The sequence below is a fragment of the Phycodurus eques genome, chromosome 18 (genome assembly GCF_024500275.1).
Source record: "Phycodurus eques isolate BA_2022a chromosome 18, UOR_Pequ_1.1, whole genome shotgun sequence".
Lineage (NCBI taxonomy): Eukaryota > Metazoa > Chordata > Actinopteri > Syngnathiformes > Syngnathidae > Phycodurus > Phycodurus eques.
In genome coordinates, this window is record NC_084542.1 from 8,069,497 (window position 1) to 8,094,711 (window position 25,215).

Genomic DNA, 25,215 nt, shown 5'->3' on the forward strand with positions numbered 1-25,215 from the left:
AATTTGCAAATGCCGCATCGCGAGTATGCGGGAGTCCGCTCCATATTTGTGTTGTTCATTAGTGAAGAAGCGCTAAGTGTGGAAGAGAATCAAGCATTGCGTCTCCGCCTCAACTTATAAATAATGCAACTATGAAATGTTTATGCGCTCCCACTGCCAGGCCAGAAAATAATAAATATATATAAAAAGTGGTGATTATAAGAATAAATGTCTTAAAGAGTCGTAGAAAACGGCTGAGCTCGCTCGCTCACATTCTGTTTGTGTTTGGGCCAACACTGCAGACTCACCAACTAAAAATAAATGGCGGCAGAATAGTTTCAGCTCCCAAGTCAACAAGACACACTCGCACACGCACGCACGCACACAAAATGGGAAAGTGAGGCGCAGAGCAAAGGGAGCAGCGTGTCCCAGGGAGACAGATTGTCTTTTAATTGGTTGAAAACTGCAGAGCTTTAAGAAGGCCTGCAGGGGAGATGGCAACACGCACACCCTCACACACACACACACACACACACACACACACACACGGCCTCTGCGATAGTCAGGCGTAGTCAGTCCCTACACACTGGCTGCTATAATGAGCTGAACTCGGGCCAGTGTGTGTGTGTGTGTGTGTGTGTGTGTGTGTGTGTGTGTACCTGCTGATACCATCAAAATGAGAGAAAAAAGAAAGATGGTGCACAGATTGAGGGTCAGGCAGTGTGTGCGTGCGTGCGTGTGTGTGTGTGTGTCCGCCCGCGCGGTGGAATAATTCCATGCTCTCCATCCACTTTGATGGAGCTGGCCGAAAAGTTGTTCAAAGTCCTGCTGGAGCTTGGCTTTCCCCCCCCCCCCCCCCCCCTTCCGTGGTTCTCACTCACTTACCCAATGAGCACATTCCGAAATAGAAGACAATTTGAATCAATTCATGTGACGGACCGATTTCATTCAGCGCACTCATCTGCTTTCTGTAGCTTTCTCTGCCTCCTCCCCAAGCCAAAAATGTGCCCTAAATAAAATGTCAAGTAAAAATACGTTTTTGACGGAAAAAAACAAGAGCATGCGGTTTCCCCCATGCAGCCTGGCAGTGGGTAAAGTCATGCCCCTGGTTATGATCATTGTTTATATTTATCTCAGTGGGATGATCTTATTATGTTTGGATTTATCTCTGGCTTTTCACCCCCACTTATTATGCTCGTATTCAGCTGAGTGAATGTTCATGTTTATCTCATTAAGATTTGAACCCTGTTTGTGAAGTTCATATTTTAACCAGTGGTCTTTGAAGCGCCCTCGCAACGCGCACATAGATCAGCCCCGATGAGACGGGCAGTCTGCCTGCAGATCTACGTATCCCCCCCGTCATCATCAGCAACAACACTAACTACTGATCCATATCCCAGCTTATTACCTTCATATTTATTCCAGTTGCCACTGAAGCCCACTTATTTTCATCATATTTATCCCATTAAGATTTCAAGGCAATTTATTCTGCTCCTATTTATGCCGGTGGGATTGAACCTGCACTTGTTGATTTCAGATGTATTTCATTAACATATGAAGTACACTTATTATTTTCACATGTATTTAGGTGGGATTGGAATCTAATTTATATTAATATTCATACCATTAAACTGTGAACTGGAATTATATTCATGTTCATTTCGATTTTAACCCTTATAAGGTTCATATTTATATGTCAGTAATATGTGGATCCTATTTCCTATGTTCCTATTTATCTTCGTATAAGTTCTAAACCCCATTTATGTTCATACTGCATTAATCTCTGGGATTTGAACCCCGTTTAACTGTATTTTAATATTCATTTCAGTCATTTTGTACCTGACTTATTGTTTATGTGTCACTGTAGTATGTGAACCCCAGCTAATATGTTCCAATGTATCCCAAATTTATCTCTTCAAGATCTTAACCCCACTTATGTTTATGTTCAACTCAGTGGGCGGTGAATCTAATTTATTTTCATATTTATATAAATGTGATTTGATTCCCATTTATTGTGTTCAAATGCATCTAAGGGGGATTTGAACCGCACTTATAATGTTCAACCTTCCACTCCCTGACATCTTGGTGTGTGTCCCCCACCCATCCCCCCCGGCCGGTCAGAGCAGAGTGTAAATATTGAAAATAAAAGCTGAACTTGGACAGTAAGACATTTTTGCGGCGTAAAAGTTATGAATTTTTGATGTCTCAATCTTGAGCTTTAATGAAATATATTTTTCTTTGCCGGGCGACAGAAAGCTAACGCATTTCTAAGGAGGGAATTTAGCCTGACATTTTCAGTGTGTTCACTCAAATGGTGTGCCATGCGGATGTAATGGCTTCATGAGTGTGTGTGTGTGTGTAACACAGTGTGTTTCTCTGTCAGTGTGTTAAACAGAACTCCTGTTCATCTCATCCATGAGATCATTCTGGTGGACGACTTCAGCGATGACGGTGAGCGCACACACAAAACTGATTGCTGAACACAAATGGTGCAGCAACACATGGAAATAGACAATATAACAATACCCACGGGCATATATTATTATTATTATCAAATGAACAACTGATATTAGTGCCGTAATGAGAAGCAGGGACAGGAGCTGTATCTCGAGTACAGTACAGTGGACCCCTGATATTCGTGGTGCATAGGGACCTGGCCTGACCGCAAATAGCGAAAATCTGCCGATGATTGACGGTCATTATAATTGCCATGGAATATTGTTTTTCTAAATTACAAAGAAACGTGAATAAGTGTGAAAATACTGCAAATAAGTGGTTTCTATGAAATGGGGTGGGGGGGGGGGGGTAGATTCCCCCCCCAAATAAATAATCATTTTAAAAATTATTATTATTAATAGGTGAATACGCAGATGCTGAACTGCGAATATCCGGGGGTCCACTTTAAAGCCGTCTGTCTGTCTTATACTGCCCCCAGGTGGCCAAGGTGTAGACGCCAAAATGAGCAGCACGACGAGCATTAAAGGAGAATGTGTGATGAAAACGTTTTATTCTTTTAAATGCTATTTAATTATGTGATTACTTTGTTTTTATATATCTTAGAGGGCTATTTTTATTATTATTATTATTTTGGGGGGGGGTTAGGGTTACGGATTAACGGCATTTTCATTCATTTCAAAGGGGAAAGGTGTTTTGACTTACAAGCGTGGTCAAAGAACGACTTAAACTTGTATCTCAGGGCACAACTATACAAATGTACACGCACGCACACACTTTTACGCTCGCACGCACACACAAAGGCATTCAGGTGAAAAGTGAGGCATCTATTTCGCAGTCAGAGAGCGGAGCGGTCATCCAGCTGCGACCGCTCGTCTCCGGAGAGACGCCGCGTCCTTCCCGCTGACACGAAAAGTGAACCCACAAAAGAAAGTAGAACAAGTTTGAGCAAGTTATGTAGTCGTCCAATAAGAAGAGAAAATGAAAATGTTCTAAATAATAGATGCCGCGTGTAAACAATGAAAGTGATGCTCGGAGCAGCTCTGCAGGATTTTTTTTGTGATAATAAAACAAGACTCGTTTACCAGCAGACGCACACCAACCCAAATCCCCACACCCTCATCTTGTCGTTAATTTTAATAATTCATCATCGAGCTGCTTTAGACTACACACGAGTACACACACCGCTTTGTGGGATTCATTTTGTTGTCTTTGTGTTGTTTCAGGGAGTGACTGTGAGCTTCTCACCAAATTGCCTAAAGTCAAATGTCTACACAACAGCAAGAGAGAAGGTATGTGTGTGTGTGTGTGTGTGCGTGCGTGACAGTAAATTAGCATTTTAAGTGTCATTTAGTATGCATATATACTCGGCATAGTTTTGTGCGTGTGTACCCTTGGGGGGGGGGGGGGGGGGGTGTTTCGCCCTCCACGTAGAGTGCCCCACCCCCTCGGGGCTCTGCCGCGGGTGCGCAACGCCCTCCAGGGGGCGCGCTCACCCTCAAAGGGGTGCGCCACGCTTTCCAACAGGCCCAAATCCAGATGTCGGGGTGCAAGGCGGGGCAAGAGGCAATTTGCAAAATAGGTGCAATTTAACTCAATGCGACAGTGTAAAATTGCGTGAGTAATGCCATCCAGGGGGGTACACGACGTCTTCCAAAGGGTGCGCCGGTTGCACCGCTACCTCCAGGCTGTGCGCCAGGTGTGCAACACCCTCGTGGGGGTGCACCAAGCTTTTGCCCAAGTTTAAAAGCAAAATGACAGTAGAAGTAAAACAATTCACCGATTCATCGACACCTAATTGATTGTAATATTAATTGACAGCCATTTTTTAGAGCACAGGTGCCAAACTGGAGGCCTGAGGGCCCGATCCAGCCTGCTGCACCACTTTATGTGGCCCACGAAAGCAATTAAAATGTGTCTACTTCATGTTTCTTGCTGAATAGGTTAGTTCTTTTCATGCAATTTTTCTTCACTTTAACAGATAACAGACAGATAAGGGAAGCATTTTTTTTCTCCCTCTCTTTCTCTCTGCCACCAAATCCCTTAACATAAAATGAACAAAATTTGTATACAATACTTTGTGTGCAGGATTTGTTCATGAATTCTGATTTAAAATTACATTTTTTGTTACCAGTAAATGTATCAATCAATTGGTGGGGCAGTTGTGTCAGTTATAAGTAACAATTCGTCCAACTTCAAATCAATGGAGATATTTACGTGTTGAGCTTGTGGGATCTAATTGCTAACTCTGTAAAACGCAAGTAAAAAGGGGCTTTTTTTATATGCCACACAGTGCATTTATTGGCAATAACCGAAGCTTTGGTTTGGTTGCGCCGTGCATCTCTGTCGGGTTGATGAGTCGAGGTCCATGGCTAAGTTTCCGCTCTTTTAAACGTGTCCACTTTAAGAGCGTGCAAATCTGCAAATGTCTCAATCAGACTAAAAGTGGACGTTGCACCGCGGCGTCCCGCTCGTGGCTTCTTCTCGCTCCGCAAATCCACTTTCACGCTCTTAAAAATAGAATGTGAACGATCGCAATACGCCAAATGAACATGACAGCTACACAATGTGCGGGATCAAACGGGCACAAGCCTTTCACGATTCACACTCATTTTCATGCAGAATAACACATCTGACAGCAAAATAAAATTTAAATAAAATAATAAACTAAGAAAAAATGCTGATGTTTTATTGCTATTCTTCTATTATTACTACAGTGGTGCCTTGAGCTACGAGTGAGTAGATTGAGATTATTCCAAAAGACAAGATGCCATTCAACTGATTGATTGATTTATTTTTATTTTTGCGCTCTGATTTGCGAGGGCGGCACAGTGGACGACTGGTTAGAGCGTCAGCCTCACAGTTCTGAGGACCCGGGTTCAATCCCCGGCCCCGCCTGTGTGGAGTTTGCGTGTTCTCCCCGTGCCTGCGTGGGTTTTCTCCGGGCACTCCGGTTTCCTCCCGCATCCCAAAAACATGCATTCATTGGAGACTCTAAATTGCCCGTAGGTGTGGATGTGAGTGCGAATGGTAGTTTGTTTGTATGTGCCCTACGATTGGCTGGCGACCAGTTCAGGGTGTACCCCGCCTCCTGCCCGATGATAGCTGGGATAAGCGGCTCAGAAAATGGATGGATGGATGGATTTGCGAGCGCATACTTGTACGGAAGTGTATAGCGCCCACAACAGGAAAACAAAAGTTCAGTATCACATTTTGACGTTATAAATGTCATGCTTAAAGGTGATAAAGTTCACATTTTAACATAAGTTTGAGTCCCAATTCAGGTCATTCGCAGGAGCCCTATGAAGGTATTTGTGTTTTCTTTTTAAACAATTGGTCCTTTTACTGTTTTTTTACAGTATTATAGGAGAGCAGTGTAGTTACACAGCTACTAACATTTGATTTATAAAACACACCTACCTTCATCGAGCTTCGCCAGTGATCTGAACTGGAAATAATTGCTTCGTTTTGTTTTGACAAATGCAAAAGTCAATTTTTTTTAACGTTTTAACGCGATAATTGATCACGTTTTAACAGATGTTCCTTCTTCTACTTTGTCCTTTTTTGTCTGCAGTGTTTGGCCTTTTCTTTTCGTATTCACGTTCTTTGACGACAGCAAGGCGACGACGTCCTGCACGGTGTCACTGCCTGCTTTCGTTACACCACGCGCGCACACACACACACACACACACACACACACACAAAAGGCCAATTTCTCTGTTTGGCTCGTTAACAGTTTATGACTTCAGGTCTTCTTTCTTGATTGTCTTTTTAAGGTCCATAAATGCTCACCAAGCCAATACTGCATGGTGCGCACACACGCACACACACACACGTACGCTTTCAGTTGTAAAACACACCTTCATGTACAAAGTCGCCCATTCTTCATTTTGTGTGTGTGTGCGTGTGTGTGCGTGTGTGCGTGTGCGCCCATCCAGAAAATAAAGCCTTATTGAGGATGAAATGGGATTTTAAATTGGCTGAGCCTCGGCCCAACGGCACCGCATGAAACTTCTGACAATGTCACTGACACACACATGCGCACGCACGCACACACGCACACACAGTTACATGTCAGTGAATATTGATCAGAGCATTTAGTTCAAACAGGAGAGAACACTGGCTTGCCTAACAAGCTCATTTACACACGCACACACATCCACGTCGGCAGGAAGCGCTGACTCACTTCCTGTCTCGTGCAGTGTGCTGGGCTTGTTCAAAGGTTGCGTCCACGTCCATGAGGCGTTCTCTGAGGAAGACTGACTGCAAGCGCGGAAATGAGCCGCGTGTCTTATAAGTACAGCTACAATAGGCACAATCATAATCTTTAAATGGGGGGAGGTTCGTCTACTTTGGGGAATGTTGACGAAGATCATAAAGATGCTTGACAAGTAAGGTTGGGAATTGTAAATGAGTGGAGATGTGACCGAACGTGAGAGGGAATGTAATTTGCGGACATCACTGGGAATGTGACTGGGCTGGTCTCAAGCCTGAGATATATGAAGCTTCTACTTCTGGGAATGTTGACGAAGATCAGGAAGATGCCTGATAAATAAGGTTTGGAGTCTTAGAGGAACACGACTGGGAACTTGACCGAGAATGTGACTGGCAACGTGACTAAAAAAGTAATGAAAATGCAACTGTGACTGGGAATGCGATTGGGGAGCCAACTCTGAACATGACTGAGATTGTTTCTGGGAATTAATGTGACTAACGTGATCGGGGATGTGACCAAACGTGACGGGGAATGGAACGGCGGACCCGACTGGGGACATTACTGGGAATGTGACTGGAGTACAATTTCGGCGTTTGCCTTGAACGCCCCCGCGTGGAGCCGGCCGGCACGCCCTCGACGAGGAATGCATCCCGTAGGAGTTACAGAGAGGGACGAAAACTGAACGGGACAGGAGATTGGAACCATTTCTTCCGTTTGTGTGTTACTTACCAACGGACGAACTAACAGCTGTTAGGAAAACTGCACTCGTTTGCAACATTCAAGCTTCAGTTTGCAGCCAACGCGAGTGACATCATGTGATTGTGAAAGGACAAAGTTTAGCACCCCGTTGAGCGCGGTCGATAAGAAACCTGACTGGTAACATCCGATACCTCCCAATGTGATTGCGTGCGTCAGGTCTGATCCGGTCCAGAGTTGGCGGTGCCGACGCGGCGAGCGCGAAGGTGCTGGCGTTCCTGGACAGTCACTGCGAGGTCAACAAGGACTGGCTGCCCCCCCTCCTTCACAGGATCAAACAGGTGGACGCCCCGCAAACAATCCTTTCTCTTCTCATGGCATTTCTTCTCATCATGCTTCCTCTCATTGTCTTTCATCTCCTCATGATTCTTTTTCTCTTCTTGTTTCATTTTTCGTGCTTCTTCTCCTCGAGCCTTTTCTTCTCAGGCTTCCTCTCACATTTCTTTTCAGGCTTCTTTCTCCTCTTACTTCCTTTTCTTGTTCTACTCATGGTTCTTCAATTCATCCTCGTGTTTCTTCAATTCATGGTTTTCCTTTAGTGCTTCCTCTACTCATTTATTGTTTTCATGCTTCCATTTCTCTGGCTTTGTTTTCTCTGGCTTCTGCTCGTCATGCTTCTTGTTTTCATGTTGTGGTTTTTTTCCTTTGGTGCTTCCACCGCTCATACTTTTGTTTTCATGCGTCATCTTCTTTCAAGCTTACCCGCCTCAGGCTTTTCCTCCTCATGCTTCTTGTTATCATGCAGGTTCTTCTCCTCATGCTTCCTCTTCTCATGCTTTCTCTTGTCATTTTTCTACTGATCATGCTTCTTTTCTTTCTTCCTTTCATGCTCTGCATTTACATGCTTCTTCTCCTCATGCTTCTTGTCCCTGTGCTTCATATTCTGATGCTTCATCTCCTGGTGCTTCCTCCGGTCATGCTTTTTCTTCCCATTGTTCTACACTTTATGCTGCTTCTTTTCATGAGTCTTCTTTTCATGTTATGTGTCCTTTAGTGCTACCTCTTATACTTTCTGTTTTCAGGATGCTTCTTCTCATGCTTTTCATATTTCTTCCTTTCATGCTTTGCCCGTGCTTTCTTTTTTCATGCTTCCTCTCATCAGGCTTCTTCCCCTTTAGTCTCCTTCTCCTTATTCTTCAGTTCTTCAGCTTCCCCGCCTTGGGCTTTTTCTCATGCTCGCCCTTTTCTCTTTCTCTCTTTCCTCATGTCACTCTCCCTCCAACCAGATTTTTGTTTTTGCTGATATCAATGACCTTTCCACTCTGAGACATTCATCTCATTCACCTCGTTGCGCATCATCCATATTCATTCTCAGTGCGCGTGCACGTGTGTGGGTGTGTATGCGTGCGCAGGTGTGTGTTTGTGAGATGAAAGTCATCCATCACACCGGGGTGGTGGCCTGCACTTTGTATTGAGATTTAAATATATGTGTTATTGATCCATGTGACTTTAATGTCGTAATGTCTGTATGCCTGGGAGGGAAGCTTGCACCCAGAGAGAGGCTTCTAGAAAGAAACACACAACACTTTCCTGGCCTTAAATACCACAAAGTTCTTCTCTTCTTTTCAAAGATTATTTGCTGTTTCAATGTATACAGTATGGTATATGTATTAATGTGGTTTTACCTTGTTGCTGTTTCAATTGTTTTCATTGTCACTTAGCTGAATTAACTCACCCAAATGTTAGGAACAACTCTCATTAGGGGGGCAACACAATGCGTACTAAAAACCTGACCTACGACTAATCTCAAACACACATAAACTTGACCAAGCCTAATCGCAAATGGTTAGAATTTGGCCTAGGTTTATTCTTGGATATTTAGAACCTGATCCAGGCCCAATCTCAAAGCCCTAAAACCTGACTGAAAACCTGAAACACCAAAACTGACCTAGGTTTAAAATTTTAATTCTGCTTCCTGCTTCACTCGAGACTTCAAACCTGACCTAGGTATTATATCAAAGGTTTAGAACCTGACCTCGACCTAATTTGAAGCCTGACCTGGGCTAAATCTCAGAGATTTAGAACCTGACCTAGGCTTGATATTATAGACGATAAAACCTGACATTTTGTCTCATCTCAAAGCTTCAGACCTGACTGAGGCTTAATCTCACAGACTGTAACCTGACCTACAACTAACCTCAAAGATATACTGTACAGTAAAACCTGACCGAGTCTTAATCATTAATGTTTAGAACCTGACTTTAACCTGAAACAGACGTGCGACCTGACCTAGGATTAATGTCACAGAGTTGACCTTGACTTAAATTCAAAGATGTAAAACCTGACCCAGGGCTAATCGGAAAGACTTCATTCCCAATTGAGGTTTAAACTCAAATGTTTAAAACTTCACGTAGGGCAAATCTAAAAATAAAAAAAATGACATGCGCTTAAAGTTTTCAGTCTGATAGCCTGATCACTCAGGAGCTAAAAACTGACCTTGACTAATCTAAAAGGTTAAGAACCTAACATAGGGTCACTCTTAAAGATGTACTATTTGACAGATGCAGAATATTAAAACCTTCAGACTTTATATAGACCTAATCTCAAAAGATTGAGAACCTGTATTTAAACTAATCACAAATCCATAATCCATATTATCTGATTTTGCACTCATTTTAAAAATGTACTGTATAATCTGATTTGAGATTAATATCAAGGACCTAAAACCTGACCTAGGCCTAATCTCAAAAGTTTCAGACCAAACCTATATTTAATCTAAAAATGTATATATAATTAATAAAAAATAAAAAATAAAATAAACATAACCTGACCTACAATTTATTTCCTAGACTTCAGACCTGACCCAGGTGCAATCTCAAAGACATAAAACCTGAAGACTTTAGGACTTTATCCTAATCGGAAAATGTAAAATTGGACCCAGGCTCAAAATTGCAAATCTGAATCCTGGTTCAGTCCTTAACCTTTCTGTCTTAACAGCAGCTAGTTTTCACATAACAACAACAAGGACAACCCAGTAGCTCCGTGGTGGAAGTAACAGTGAGGCTGTCGTTTTAACAAATCCCGTGCGTTTACATCTCAACATTTTTGAAAAAGTGAACAAAGGCGTCCAACTGCTTTTAAAGAGACTGAGTGTGCATAGCGACACAGCCCATGTCCTCCGCACGGGCACGCCGCGGCTAATGGTCCGCGACCGTCGCACCTGCCGGCTAATATTATTGGCGCCCATTTGACCGCGCTAATGGTGGCTCGTTCCACCATTAAAGCCGCCAGCTCCAGCCGGCTTTTCATCCCCGTGAAGAGCCGACGGGACGACAGAGTGACTTTGGAGCTGGGCCCACATCTTCTTTTAACGACCGCTCAGGATCTCATTTAAAGGTTAATGGGGGCGCTAGGGAGCCAGAAAGTCGCAAAGGTTTTACAAGACCATTTTTTTTATTGGATCTCAAGGTCTTTTTTAACTGAGGAAATTCAGGCTGCCTTTAGCTTCACTTGATATTGCATCCATACAGTGGTTCCTTGATTCATGAGTGACCCAATTTGAGTTTTTCCAGTCTATTTTTTTTACTTGGTGTTGCGGTACAAAATTCTAGTCACGAACAGGCTTCCATTACGCCGCTGCTTGAGTCGAGTTAAAAAATGAATGGAGCGACTAAAGTACTGTACTGCCTTTGCATGTGGGCAAGGAGAGTCGCTGTTGCACTTTACAGTCAAAAACACAATTACAAAATGAGAACACTCTCAAGGAGCTGCTGTAGGCCACAACTCACGCCGAGACGCAGACGGAGTCAACTCCTGACATCACTTACTTTGCCATGCCCCTTAAAGGCACGTATTAAACATTAATACTTCAGTGTGGACAGTAATTACTCATTATAAAACCAGTTTATCTGTTTTATGATTTTATAAAATTCAGTATTTTCTTTAGTAGAAAAATGATATGATAAATTGTGGTGGAACGGATTAATGGCATTTCAACGAATTTCAATGGGGGAAATTAATTTGGCATTTACTGACATTACAGGCTTGGTCAGGCATTAATGAAACTCGGAAGTCAAGCTACCACTTTCTATGCATGTTAGTCCATATGTTTTATTTTTCACATTTGTTTTTCCATCAGGACCCGACCAGAGTGGTTAGCCCCGTCATCGACATCATCAACATGGACACCTTTGCGTACGTGGCCGCCTCCGCTGACCTACGAGGAGGTACACCAACATCACACTAAGCTACTCCGGTCCTCTTGACCTGGACCTCATCTGACATAGGTTGAAGAGCAAAGACCACACCCGATTTTAAAAGACCTTAAACCGGACCTAGGTTTAGAATCAGTGACTCCATACGTGACCTAGGCCTAATCTCATGGCCCCAAAACCTGAAATTGTTTAAAACCAATGCCGTAATCTTAAAGACTTCAGAACTGGCCTAGGTTTAATATAAAAATATGTAAATCCTGATTGAGACCTAAAATCTGACCTAGATCTAGTTTCATGGACCTAAAAACAGATCCAGGTTTATCCATCCATTTTCAACACCGCTTATCCTGGTTAGGGTCGCGGGACGCTGGAGCCTATCCCAGCTGACTTCGGGCGAAAGGCGGACTACACCCTGAACTGGTCGCCAGTCAGTCGCAGGGCACATATAGACACGGACAACCATTCGCACTCACATTCACACCGTTACTGAGTGGGAACTAAACCCACGCTGCCTGCACCAAAGTCAGGCGAGTGTACCACTACACCATCAGTTACTCCCAGATCCAGATTTAATTGCAAAGATATCAGACTTGACCTAGGCCTAATTTCAAAGATTCTAAACCTGGTTTAGGTCTCATCTCAAAGACCTAAAACCTGACATTGGACTAATCTCATGGACATAGAACAAGGCCTAGACCAAGTTTCAATTTAAAGATGTAAATCATGATCTTGACCTAATCATAAAGATTTAAGACCTGACCTACTGTAGGCCTTTCCTCAAAGAACTAAAGCCTAATCTCAAACAGTTCACATTTGACCGATGACTAATATCAAAAGTCTAGAACCTAACCTCGATATAAAACCTAAGGCCTGACCTAGGACATACTCACTGACCTAAAACCTGATCCAGTCTTAATCACCAAAACTTCAGACTTGACCGAGGCATAATCTTGAAGATACAAAACCTAATTTATGTTTTAGAGCTCAAAAGACCCAAGACCTATCCAATAGTCAATAAAAACTGATTTAGGATTAATCTCAAAGACATAAAACCGGATTTAGGTTTAATCATAAAGACTTCAGACCTGACCCAAGCATAAACCCAAAATCTCTCAAACCTGACCTAGGCTTAATCTAGGTTTAATCTCAAAACCTGAGCAAGGCTCACTTTCAAAGATACAAATCCTGATCTTGGCCCAATAATAAAGACTTCATACCTGACATAGGCCTTTCCTCAAACAACTACGACCTAATATCAAACAGTTCACACCAGACCAAGGACTAATCTTCAAGGTTTAGAACCTTAACATAAAACCTAGGACTAATATAAAAAGCCAAAACCCTGACCTAGTCTTAAAATCAAAGACTGGATTCATGTTTTGTTTTCCTCATCAGGTTTTGATTGGAGTCTTCATTTTAAGTGGGAGGGACTATCTCCTGAGGAGAAGGATCGCCGCACTGATCCCACTTTGCCAATCAAGTATGATACACACACAAAGACAAAGTAGCTAGCAGAACGCTGACGTTTGTCTCATGTGACAGGACGCCCATCATCGCCGGCGGCCTCTTTGTGATCGACAGCTTGTGGTTCAAGCACCTGGGCAAGTACGACACGGCCATGGACATCTGGGGCGGGGAGAACTTCGGTGAGTCGTTTCACCACACGTGCAAATCAAACAAGCGTGTGTCAGGAATTCAGGAAGCTAACAAGATAAGGCGAGGCGTTCTGGCCCTAAAATAAAATATATGAATTTGTGTGTGTGTGTGTGTGTGTGTGTGTGGGTGGGTGTGTGGGTGTGTGGGTGTGGTTGCAGAGATCTCCTTCCGGGTGTGGCAGTGCGGCGGAAGCTTGGAGATCATTCCGTGCAGCCGCGTGGGTCACGTGTTCCGGAAGAAACATCCGTACGTCTTCCCGGAGGGCAACACCAACACGTACATCAAGTACGGAAACAAACACGCGTATAGCATAAAGGTTTTTAGTATACAGTCCCTCGCTTGCGGGAGTCCGTTAACAGGAAGTGCATCCATCATATGACGCCGCTGCATCCTTGCGGAGATGCCATGGAAAATTCCGTTGGATATCCTGCTTATTGGCTCAATAAATATCGTAAAAAGTCAGAAATGAGCACCACTTCCAAAAAGAACAAAGTAACCGATGTGAAGGACATCGCCATGGCAACAGTGGAAATTCTAGCCCGTCTTTTGTGGGGTGGCCAGACTTACTTACGAGTCCAGTCACATCTCGGGGAACTTGACACGGGGGGGCGAGCCCAGCGTTAGGGGGGCACTGACCCCCCCCCCCCTTGAATCGCCACGTAAAATGTGCATCTGCAGATTAGTACACTGCACTTTATCTGTTTCAGAGTGGATTGAATATATAAACTTATAAACATACACAAATGGGAATGTGACCTAAAGTGTGTGTACGTGTATGTGTGTGTGTGTGTGTGTGTGTGTTAGGAACACACGGCGCACCGCCGAGGTTTGGATGGACGACTTCCGCCTCTTTTACTACTCAGCTCGGCCGGCAGCTCGAGGAAAATCATACGGAGAGTAAGAACATTCTCTCTCTCTCTCTCTCTCTCTCTCTCTCTCTCTCTCTCTCTCTCTCTCTCTCTCTCTCTCTCTCTCACACACACACTCATACACATTCACACAAACACTCACATTTGTTCTCACACACACTCACTCTTACGCCACACTCAAACAAACTCTCACTAATAAGTACACACACACACAAACGCACACGCACGCTCCTTTCGGACCTCATGCACACTCACACTTAGACGCACACACACACACACTTCTTCCAGAGGGCTCCAGCAGCTTCTTTTGTGTTTGCATCAGAGCATAGCAAGCAGACAAAAAGCAAATGTGTTGGCCGTGTTTAAATGTCAGTGTTTATCAGTGAGATGCCGCGCTGACATTCCATTGCCGGTCGCCACCTTGTTTGCCGCTCACGGGACTGTTTTGGTCAGCAGCATACGAGGACGCGTGGAGCTCAGACGCAAGCTCAAGTGCAAGTCCTTCAAGTGGTACCTGGACCACGTCTACCCGCAACTCAAGTCAGTCTGTCTCTATTAGGGCCCGACCGATTAATCGGCTGGCCGATTTAATCGGCCGATATTAGCCCGTTTCGAGTTGCTAATGTGTTAAAAAATTAAATAGGATGTGCAAAAATCCACAACAAATTGTTTATTTATGCTGTTTTTTGTTTGTTTGTTTGTTTGTTTGTTTTTTAACACGTTAAAACAAAGAGTGAATGTGGCCTAAAGTGTGTGTACATTCAATACAATACAATACATTCAAACAAACGGAAAAATCGGCACATTTGTACAGAATTTTTCCTCTCGGTTATGAAGTTAAATACTGTCAATGCTAAAAGACAAAGCACCGTAAAACTGTCAAATGTTCTGCCTACAATTCAAATCGTTCTAATTGTAAGCATTAAAGTACCCCAAAAAAATGTTTTCCATTATATATTTTTTTAATTAATCACCCAAGAAATCGTTTATTGTAATTTTACTCTGCCAAATATCGGCACCAGCCTCAAAGAATCTGTCAGGCCCTATTCTCTGTCTGTCTGTCTGTTTCTGTTTCTAATTCTTTAGTCCAAACTCTACATTTTCATTTCTTCACTTAACAAATGTTGATGTTTTTTTTGCATGTGTGTACGTAAGATTTTGACTGATCTTCTATTGTATTCTGTAACAATGTGAGCACTGACCTACAAAAAGAGAGAGTAAACCCTCTTCTTTCACCATAAAATGTTTTTTTCTCTCCATTCTTTAGTTATCAGCAGTAGACCATGGGGTGGTTTTACCAAAAACACTGGTTTCTGCCCAATAAGCTGAGAAAACGAGCTTTTTGTGAAAAGAAACATTCCAAGTCGAACGGTGACCGATGCTTTTGTGACACGTCAAACTATTAAACAACAAAAACAAGACTGAGAAACCGCTTTTGATGTAGAATAAGAATTGATTTACAGATATACAACTGAGAAACGCGCTGCGAGCGACACTGACTCACCGCGTGGCTTGAGTTGAACGTCAGTGGCTTTTTTTTACATAGCGGTCTGTCACTCCATGAGCTGTGTCTTTTTTTTTCTCGCCAATGCGACGCACACTTTCTTCTAGCTACCGCGACACATGCTCTCTTTATGCCATACAGATACACGGTCTGTTGGAGAGTGAGGTGCCTAAACTTATCTGACTTCCAACGTGTTGGCATTTCGCTCCCTGATAATCGATGCGACAAGCCGAGATTCACCGGCTAATCTTTTGTCTTCTACTCAAAAGCTGTGCTGATCTCAACTCCAAAGTGACGCAACGCCGCCGTCTGCTGGCATGTGTTCATCATTACAGTTAATTTAGAACCTTGAATTTCACAGACAAGCTGGGGGAGACCCTTGACAAATACATTCGTCGATGGCAGCAAACAGTTGGTTTCCAGTGGATGGATAGAAAAGTCTACGGCAGTGAATGAGTTACAGACTTCCACCCCCCCACACACACACACACGCATACACACACACACACGGTGTATGGTGTTAATCGCCTGAATGGAATTAAGAGTGTGATTCTCGGGGGAGCGTCCCCCTCCAAACGAGGAATAACCTTTGAGGTGTTATTAAGTGGAGGCGAGATAGCAGATTGAATTAACGCCTTCTGCTTGATCACAGGAGAAAGTTTGTCACGTAATAAAAGATTGAAGTCCGCTTGCGTCGTTTTTTGAACACTAGATCTTGATGGACCTGATTGGCTTCTGCGCCTTTTTCTCGTCTTCATTAAAATTACAAAAAGTTGGCCTGCCACACAAGAAAAAGTACTTAATTTGATCATGTGCATCGGTTGCACTAATTTGCATAATACCACCCCCACACCGAGTTTTTCACCTATGACTCGGAAGCTAGGCTAAGAGAATATCCAGAGTCAGTCCTGATTGTACCTTCAGGGTTTTAAAAAGATTTTTTTCTGGGGGGCTGTCTCATCACAATCCAGCTAATTGACATAGTAACCACTCCAACACAGAGTACATCTGCCCATGACATTGCAGCTTGGCTGGACAAAGATTCAGAGCCACTTTCAAGGGCTAGTCGGACTGCACTGTGCAAAGCACTATCATGTCAAAGCCAAAAGGTAAGCAGAGCTGTACTGTGTTGTGTTGGAGTTGTCCACATGGTTGGGCGGGGTGTTGGTATTTGTATCTGGCAAAATGTCTGCTGCATGCGCCAAATGCACGGATCTGCCAAGTGTATGAAGCACTGCCTCCACTAATGGAAATGCTTTATTGTCTTGAGCAGGAATTTGCTCTTCCTTCCTACACTACGGGATCAACGTCCACTAATAGAACCCGCTCGCCTAGTTACAACCGACCAAAGGGTCGGTGGTTCCAGTCGCGCCGCATATTGTCTGCTATCAAAGTGTCCTTGGGCAAGACACTGAACCTTAAAATTGCCTTCAAGTTGGCATTGTAAATGAGAACTGGTTAAACAAAGGAAATTATTAGTAGTAGTAGTATTATTATTACAACACCCTTGTTTCGGCACTGGTTGTCATGGTAATGAAAGCCATATACTCCATGGGCCCAGCACTGTATGAGGTGGACTGTCACAAACATGAAATTAAATGAAACATTTTAAATTTGTAACAAAATGCATAACATCCATATTTATAGTTTAACATTATCAGCAAAGCTCAAATAAAAATGACTATTGTGGCTTAGTTTGGATCAAAATGGTGGCGCTGTATGATGTCATCCCCTGAGAAATAAAGCATTTAATTTCTTTTAAGACCATAAAAGCATACACAAAAATGTTATTGACACAAAACCAGCACAGACAGTTAAGTTCAGCTCAGACAGGCTTACATTAGGTTAGAAGAGAGACTATTTATGTAACTTGCCCATCCACACCCGCTGCCATCTTAGACAAATCATTTGTCTAATAATTTAAAAATGTTCATGTTTTTCCTCCATCAGAGTTCCCGACGACTCTGACTGGCAGTCCGGTGTGATCCGACAGAGGCGGAACTGCTTGGAGACTCGCCACGTGGACGGCCAGGAGACTCCCGTCCTCATGTTGGCGCCGTGCGTGGAAAAGGACGGCGTCCCCGCCCGCTACCAGGTCGACACCACAAGCGGAACACGCCAAAAATATGAATCATATTTCTTGTTATACAACGAATAACTCGCTTTTTAATTGCTGGTATATGCAATTGAATATATTTAATACTTTAAATAACGTCAACATCAGTGTCACATTACAACAAAATGGGCATCAATGTAACTCGCACTACTTTTAATGAACAAAACATAGAATAACACAATGCAAATTCTATTTTTTATTTTAGTGTTATTAATTTAAAAAAAGAAAAGGAACTAATTCAGGCCACTAGAATAATTTTTATCCTTTTTTTTTTACATCTAGATTTTCAAATACACTATGTGTAACATATTTTAACATATTTACTATTTTATTATTCTGAAAAGAAAAAGACAAACATAGGGAAAGCAAGTTTATTTTTCAAAACATACTTTATATATTGTATGTAACACAATACGAGGTCGAGTTTTTAATTTGAATATTTGAAAATTATTTCAAAAAGAGCAAAGGAAAAACCTAAGGCCGGAAGAATCACTTGAATCCTCTTTGTTTATTTTTTATTCCACATTTTCAAATGGGTCAATTTGACTCGCAATATAACAGGAGCGTTAAAAAAACATCTGTCCCCTTTTTTTTTTTATTTTTTTTTTATTTTTTATTTTTTTTGGATCATTAACAGCTCCAAAATCATTCAGCTGCTCTGGTAGCGAAGCGGCAACACTGCCAAGGAACATTTCTGCAACATTTCTGCAAATTAAATAAAAATAAACACAATCTTGTCTGCTTCCATCCAAAATATTGCACAAATATGAACAAACACCTGTAAATATATGCTTTTCGCTCAGTTAAACCAAAATTACATTTTATAGCTCAGCCATCAGAGTAAATGTGTGATTATTGTATAATTGAGGTTGTGACTGTATGTCATCGTTACGTCGCCATTAAGGTGATGAAGATGAATGGAAGTGAAGTTGATGAATGGGTTTACGGTCAAATGAAGGCCTCATGTCTGACAGCATGCTAATTATTTAACGATGGAGTCATCTGTGTGCGTGCGCGCGTGTGGTTCACTGGCATTTACGCACATACACACGCATACAAGCCAGGTGCAGTGTCTTCAGTGACCTCGTTAGAGCATCTCTAATGAGCGCATGTTTGGCTTTGTCGTCAATGCTCCCTCCCAGGGAGAGCTACGTATTACAAAAGAGGACTTGGAAAATAAAGGGGTGGAAAGGAACACAAAGGGGGAAAGAAAAGAAAGCAGAGAGAAAATGGAGGGAAAAGAAAGCTGAAAAAAGTCGAGAAGGAACAAAAGGGAAAAAGAAAAAACAAAAGGTGAGATGAAAACAGGGAAAAGAAAAAAAGAAAAAGAGGATAAAATGAAACAAGAATGAAAAAAGGAAGAAAATAGAGAAAATGCGGGGAAAGGGAACAGAGGGGAAAAGTACAAAAGAAAGAAAAAATGGGCAAAAAGGATGACAAAGGCAACAAAGAAAAGGAAGAAAATGGGGAAAAGAAGAAAAAAGGGACAGAAAGTCCCTCCTGATTGGTCACCCGCACGAGTCACTACAAGAACTGCAGCTTCTCCAGAACTCAAAAACAAAAAGATGGAGAAAAGTCGAAAAAGTAATAACTACATAAATGCTTTCACGTTTTCAAACATTAATATGGATAACCTCTCAAATTCTTTGTTTTTTAAATTTTTTATGAACTTCGTAGCCTCACCTTTCAGACAGCAAATCTAGGTGTCCTTAGAGATGCCTGACCACAACTGTCCCTATCGAATGAACATTCTTGCAAGTGTAAAAAGAAGTCTGGAACGATTTTTATTTTTTTTTTGCTTTGTTTGTGCAGGAGTGGCTCTACACTGCAGGCCAACAGATCCGACAGCAACACGACGCCAACGACGACGACAACAAATGCGTGTCCGTTACCACGACGTTCCCGGCGTCGCAGATTCTGCTGCTGACCTGTGACATGGACGACGCAAACCAGGTAAACGCACACACACAGCCAACTGTACACTCTCATTCACCGACTCCCACATCACTCGCCAGGCCAGGCCCCGCCTTTTAAAGCCACACACATCCAACCTCACAAATCCTACAGTGTGTAACGTAACGTGAACATGGTGACCCGAAATGGAGAAAAATAATGCCAACACCTCACATACATATTTTGCATTAGCATTATGTATAAAGTTTTCAAATAAATAAGAATAATAAAATAAATATAAGGTCGCTACTTGGCTGATTTTCGGCTGTCACGGGGGGGTTTTACTCTCTATCTTTTCTCTCTCTCTCGATCTCTCTCTCTCTCTCTCTCACACACACACACACACACACACTTGTCATGAGCTGACCAGTGGGCACCTTGACGACGTCCCAGAAGCCTCTGCAGCGGAAGCCAATCTGACAGGTCATAAATCACCTGAGAGAGAGTGAGAGGCGGGGGGTTCATGAGAGTGGGAGGCAGGGTACAAGGGAACAAGCATGAAGGGGGAGGCAGCGAAAAGTCGTCTTGTGCCATCTCAGCAACTGTTCAGTGTGTGAGTGAGTGTGTGTGTCATCTCACATCTTAATCAATGTGAGCATTTCACTTGTATGTGTGTGAAGAGTGTTTTAGTTGTGAACGTGAGATTATTTAACAGTATGTGAGAGCGTTGGGCTTGTTTGTGTGAAATTGTATCACTTGTGAATGTGAGAGCATTTCACTTGTGAGAATGTTTTACTTGGGCGTGTGAGAGCGTTTCAGCAGCGCATAAGTGTTTCACCTGTTTGCATAAGAGCATTTCACTTGTTGAGTGAGTATGAGAGCATTAGACTTTAGAATGTGAGAGCGTTTCACTTGTAGCCTGAGAGCATCTACTTGTGAATGGGAGATTTTTTTTTCAGTATGTTACTGGGAGAGTGTTACAGAGAGCATTTCACTCAGTGTGAGAATGTTTCACTTGATCATGAGTGGTTTTACTCACGTATGTGTGTAACAGCATTCGAGTAGAGTGTGAAAGCATTTCAGTCGTGAATGTGAGAACATTTCAGTAGCGTGGGTAAATAAGAGAAGTTTCAGTCACGTGTGAGAGCGTTTGGCTTGTTTCGTCTGAGTTTATGCTGGTGTGTGTAAGAGCATTTCAGTGGTGTGTTGGAGTGTTCCAATTGTTTGTGTATGAGTGTTGCACTATGTGTGAGAATGTTTCGCTTGTTACGCGAGCGTGGCTTTACTCTCGTCTGTGTGTTCGAGCTTTCCTGCAGGGTGTGAAAGCATTTCAGTCGACCATACGAGAGCGTTCCAGTCGTTTGTAAGTGGAAAGAAATTCTGAAGTTTACATGAGAGCATTTTAGTCGTGTGCATGTAGTAAACAAATTTCAGTTTGTGTGTGTGTGAGGTAACAAGGCGCACACAATGTAAAGCTCCACTCTCGCGGGCGTGCGCTGCAGTTCACATGTGGTCACACGCTCCCATGCTCTGATTCGGTTGCGCTGCGTTTTATTTGATCTGCACACGCACTCTCACATATATCTGTTCACTTTCCTGTTTTTGTCGTGTTTGTTCACCTCGTTATCGGGCTGGCCAATTAATTGATTTGATCAATTAATGAGTTTATTTGTCAGGATTTGTCAGGCCTTTTTTGTTTAGGCCTCCATTGTAGCGTCGCTTTTGTGCACGCCTTCCACTAACATGGGTGCAAACAGGGTGGAGCTAGTTTACAAAAGCACAACCAGTGTTGACAATTTAGCCATTTTTCCAATGCTGCCAGTGATGAGTTTAAAAAAAAAAAAAAAAAAAGTAATTTGACATGACTTTAATACCTACTAAGAAAGACACATCAGCAAAATGGTTTTCATTGTTTGGTGCATGGCAAGAAAAGAGCCCGCTGGAAGCCATTGCGAGACCAAAACTGGATAATCATGTCTGATTTTATCCGCGCGTATATAAAATATCTACACACAAACTCCAGCGAGTGTTCACATGTGGAAATCACAAGTAATTCTAATAACTTTAAATTGTCTTAAAAATAAAACGTCAATTACAGTAGTGCTACTACTTGCAAAAGTGTATATTCCATTCGTAAAGTATCTGACAAAATTTAAACATTGACGTAAACGAAAGAAAGATGAAAATATATAGATACAGTAATGTAAAAAATATATATAGATGGAAGTGTGATCATTTAAAGCAGGTGTGTCAAACTCATTTTTGTTGCAGGCCACATTGTAGTCACGGTTTCCCTCAGAGGGCCGCTGACTGTGAAACCATATAACTGTTTAGTCACCTCATAATGCTAGTACATACACACAACAAATTGATGGATACCTAGTTTTGAAATCAGAAGTCAAGGGTAATAGTTTGTTCAACGTTGTTACTGTAAACAGAAAATGCTTGCAATAACTGAACAATACGATTTATTATATATGAGAATTTGAGCAAGAATCAAATCCCCAAGTTGACACAGATGATTTGCTTTCACGGGCCACATAAAATGAGTTGGTGGGCCAGATTTGGCCTCCGGGCCTTGAGTTTGACCACTGTGATTTAAAGGAATCTGCTGTTCTTAAATGAATGACAACAATGATGATTAAGATGGTAAAAACCGTGATTCAATATAACTAATTGTAAAAACAAATGCATGAAATCATTTCTTTGCTTCAAGTTCTTACAAATGTAACAGCTGTACATGAAAAATGGGAAATTAGTGAATAGCAAACTATTAGTAGTTAGATGGATAGAGTGGATATAAATTTGAACAAGGGTGTGTAGATTTTTTTTATATCCACTGTGGATGGATGGAGAAGTCGGTGTGAGGGAAGGTAGGTAGAAACATTGTTTCCTTGAGGAAAATTCCAGAATTAGTATTATATAAAGATATAAATTAGGGCTCGACCGATTAATCAGCCGATATTAGCCCTTTTCAAACCTTTTTTAAACACACATTAGCACATTTAAACATAAGACAGAGATAAGTACACAACTAATTTGTTCTCCCTGTAATTAATATCTTTGTTCAGGAACCAAAAACAATAATTGTATGTATTATATATTTTTTTTAAATTAATTGTCCGATTAATCGGTTATCAGAATTTTACTCTGCCACTTATCTGAATCGGCATCTGCCTCAAATAATCCATATCGGTTGGGCCCTAATATAAATGTGATATAGAGATATAAAAGCTTTCAAATGTAAATCGAGGTCTGCTCATTTCAAGTATTTCTAGAATAATCTCGATCAGTTGTAATTCATCACAAGTTGTATGTGGCCCACGTAAGCTTACTTCTTGTAATACAGGAAGTCTCTTTCGTGTTGCCCCCTCAGCGCTGGCAGAAGTCGGGCACCCACCTGGAGCACGCGCCGTCTCGCTTCTGCCTAGATTCGGCCATGGCGCTGGACGGGCTGGACTCGTCTCGCATGCTGGTGATCAGCCCGTGCGAGCTGGGCGCCTCCACGCAGCGGTGGGACGTCCCCTTCTCCTGACCCGCCCCAAACTCGCCCGCCCGAACGTGATCTGGCTCCCCTCGCATAGAACGTGCGCCGGTCCGTTTGAGGCGGAAGCCAACCGTTTGCCCCAAAGCCTCAAGACTCGACTGCTGTGGGAACTGGGCTTTCACTTGGATAGTGCAGGGGTTCTCACACTGGGGGTTCGTGAGCTCGGATCGGAATTGTTTTTTGAAGCGTTCTCTGTTGCCATGCTGACGCAATTACCCCCCCAAAATTCGGAAAATATGTCAGATTGAAAATGAATGGGATACCAGCGACCACATGAGTTTTATCAAGCTGCGCAAATCTGGCTTTCAGACGTGCAAGAGTCAGCAGGCCCGTTCAAAATTCCCCCGGGAATTTTCTAGTTCACGTCTTATCATTTAAAAAAAAAAAAAAAAAAAATCTATCTTTGATCTATATATGGGCACTGGCCCGCCAATAAGACATACTAACCTCTGCTTTAGGCCAATTAAACGCTCTCATATGATGGTGACCTATCGTCACATCTGACAAATCTGGCATCCTTGCATCAATTAAGTTTTTTTCATAGAACAAAAGCTGTATTATTACAGGAATAAGGTCCTATTTTTCTGAAAATGTACGACCACTCTATCACCTGTGAGCCATGACTGCTTTGTGGACAAAAGACACCAAGTGAACCTTAAAACTCTTCTGTTGTTTACTTATTGTTTGGCTACACCCAACAGACACAACATTAAGTGCACATCCATCCATCCATTTTCTGACGTGCTTATCCCCGGGGATCAATACAAGGCCAAAATAAATGCAACAACAATTTGTGTTGCAGATGTACCTAAAGTTGTGTCTTGTGTATTAGTGTGTTGTTTGCACAAAGCACACGTCAGCTTGTTGTTGTCTATTAACGTGCACTTCTCAGCATGACACACACACACACACACACTTCAAATTTCAAGCAACTATGTTTGGTTTTCATTGGCGCCATCTTGTGGTACCAAAGCTTGATAGCGACTCACTTGATTGGTGTGTAGTGGGCCTTACCCAAACCGCACACGCACACAACTACACTTAATAGGGCTGGGCGATATGGTCTTAAAATAAAAAATACAATTTAAAAGCAATTCTCAAAAATGAGACTTCATCAATTTTGACTTATATTGTCACCAAAGGTTTACCATAGATCCCTTCCAAAGATGGCGGCCAGTGTACACACACGCTCTTGTTGGCAGATTGGGTTACGTGTGCGTATTGGGTAAGCACGAGCAGGCTTGTGTAGAACATGCATATCATCGTGGACTGTGAGAGAAGATTGCACATGAAGTGAGGTGATGAACTCTTCTTGTGTGTCGTCGCTGTGCTGTGCATGTTTTGTGTGTCTCACACAATCTTTGTACTTTGATGAACTGTATTACAACATTTTACCGTGTTAAAAGAAGCTGAGCGACAGGAAGTGTGCTCTTCTGTTTGTTTGACGCCTTATTTTCATCTTAATAAAGTTTTTATAACGACCGAGTCCATGTTTGTGGAATACATTTTTCAAGGTATGCGTGAGCACTTTATTGCAACCTCTGCCAAGGCCATACATTCTGCAACAGTTCCCTCTGATGCGTTCCACTCCAGTACTGTAGGTGGCGGTACTGCGCATTAGGTGGGGGCCAATGACGCATCGCTTGGGTCCCTGCCCCCAATGGACTGGTCGTCAGTCAATGTCGATTAAATGCGCTACCAAACTGTCTCTATTTGTATCCGTGGGTTATGTTGACAAAAGCATGCCACAAACGTTAATTGTTTTCCGTTGTCGAAAAAAAATCTCATCTCTGTCAGAGATGAGATCTTGATCTGAAAATCTGTCAGATCAAGAATCCTATTGATTTTTGTCGGTGTAGCGAATTCACCTATTTGCAGATTTTTGGGGAACCTATTACCTGTTTGTTAAAAAAAAAAAAAAAGTCACCTAGTCACTGTTACTGTGCTCAGGCCAAAGCAATCAAAAGTATTACTTTGGCGCCATCTTGTGGTATCGTGGTGCAAAAAAAAAAAAAAGTAAATTGATGAGTATCATTTAGACAAGTCGTCCATCTATAGGCAAATATAAACC

General features: G+C 42.4%; 1 protein-coding gene across 1 annotated transcript in view; it reads left to right on the forward strand.

Annotated features, from left to right (window-relative positions):
- galnt14 (UDP-N-acetyl-alpha-D-galactosamine:polypeptide N-acetylgalactosaminyltransferase 14 (GalNAc-T14)) overlaps positions 1–24,625 on the forward strand; it is a 74,964-nt gene extending 50,339 nt beyond the window's left edge. Inside the window, exons 4-15 of the mRNA XM_061704432.1 lie at positions 2,363–2,430; positions 3,660–3,725; positions 7,565–7,686; positions 11,484–11,571; positions 12,955–13,039; positions 13,102–13,205; positions 13,374–13,500; positions 14,020–14,112; positions 14,541–14,624; positions 17,539–17,683; positions 19,517–19,657; positions 22,974–24,625. Coding sequence (XP_061560416.1) covers positions 2,363–2,430; positions 3,660–3,725; positions 7,565–7,686; positions 11,484–11,571; positions 12,955–13,039; positions 13,102–13,205; positions 13,374–13,500; positions 14,020–14,112; positions 14,541–14,624; positions 17,539–17,683; positions 19,517–19,657; positions 22,974–23,132 — 1,282 coding nt within the window. The 3' untranslated portion in view covers positions 23,133–24,625. The remainder of the gene's footprint in view (positions 1–2,362; positions 2,431–3,659; positions 3,726–7,564; positions 7,687–11,483; positions 11,572–12,954; positions 13,040–13,101; positions 13,206–13,373; positions 13,501–14,019; positions 14,113–14,540; positions 14,625–17,538; positions 17,684–19,516; positions 19,658–22,973) is intronic.
- Positions 24,626–25,215: the final 590 nt, after the last annotated feature.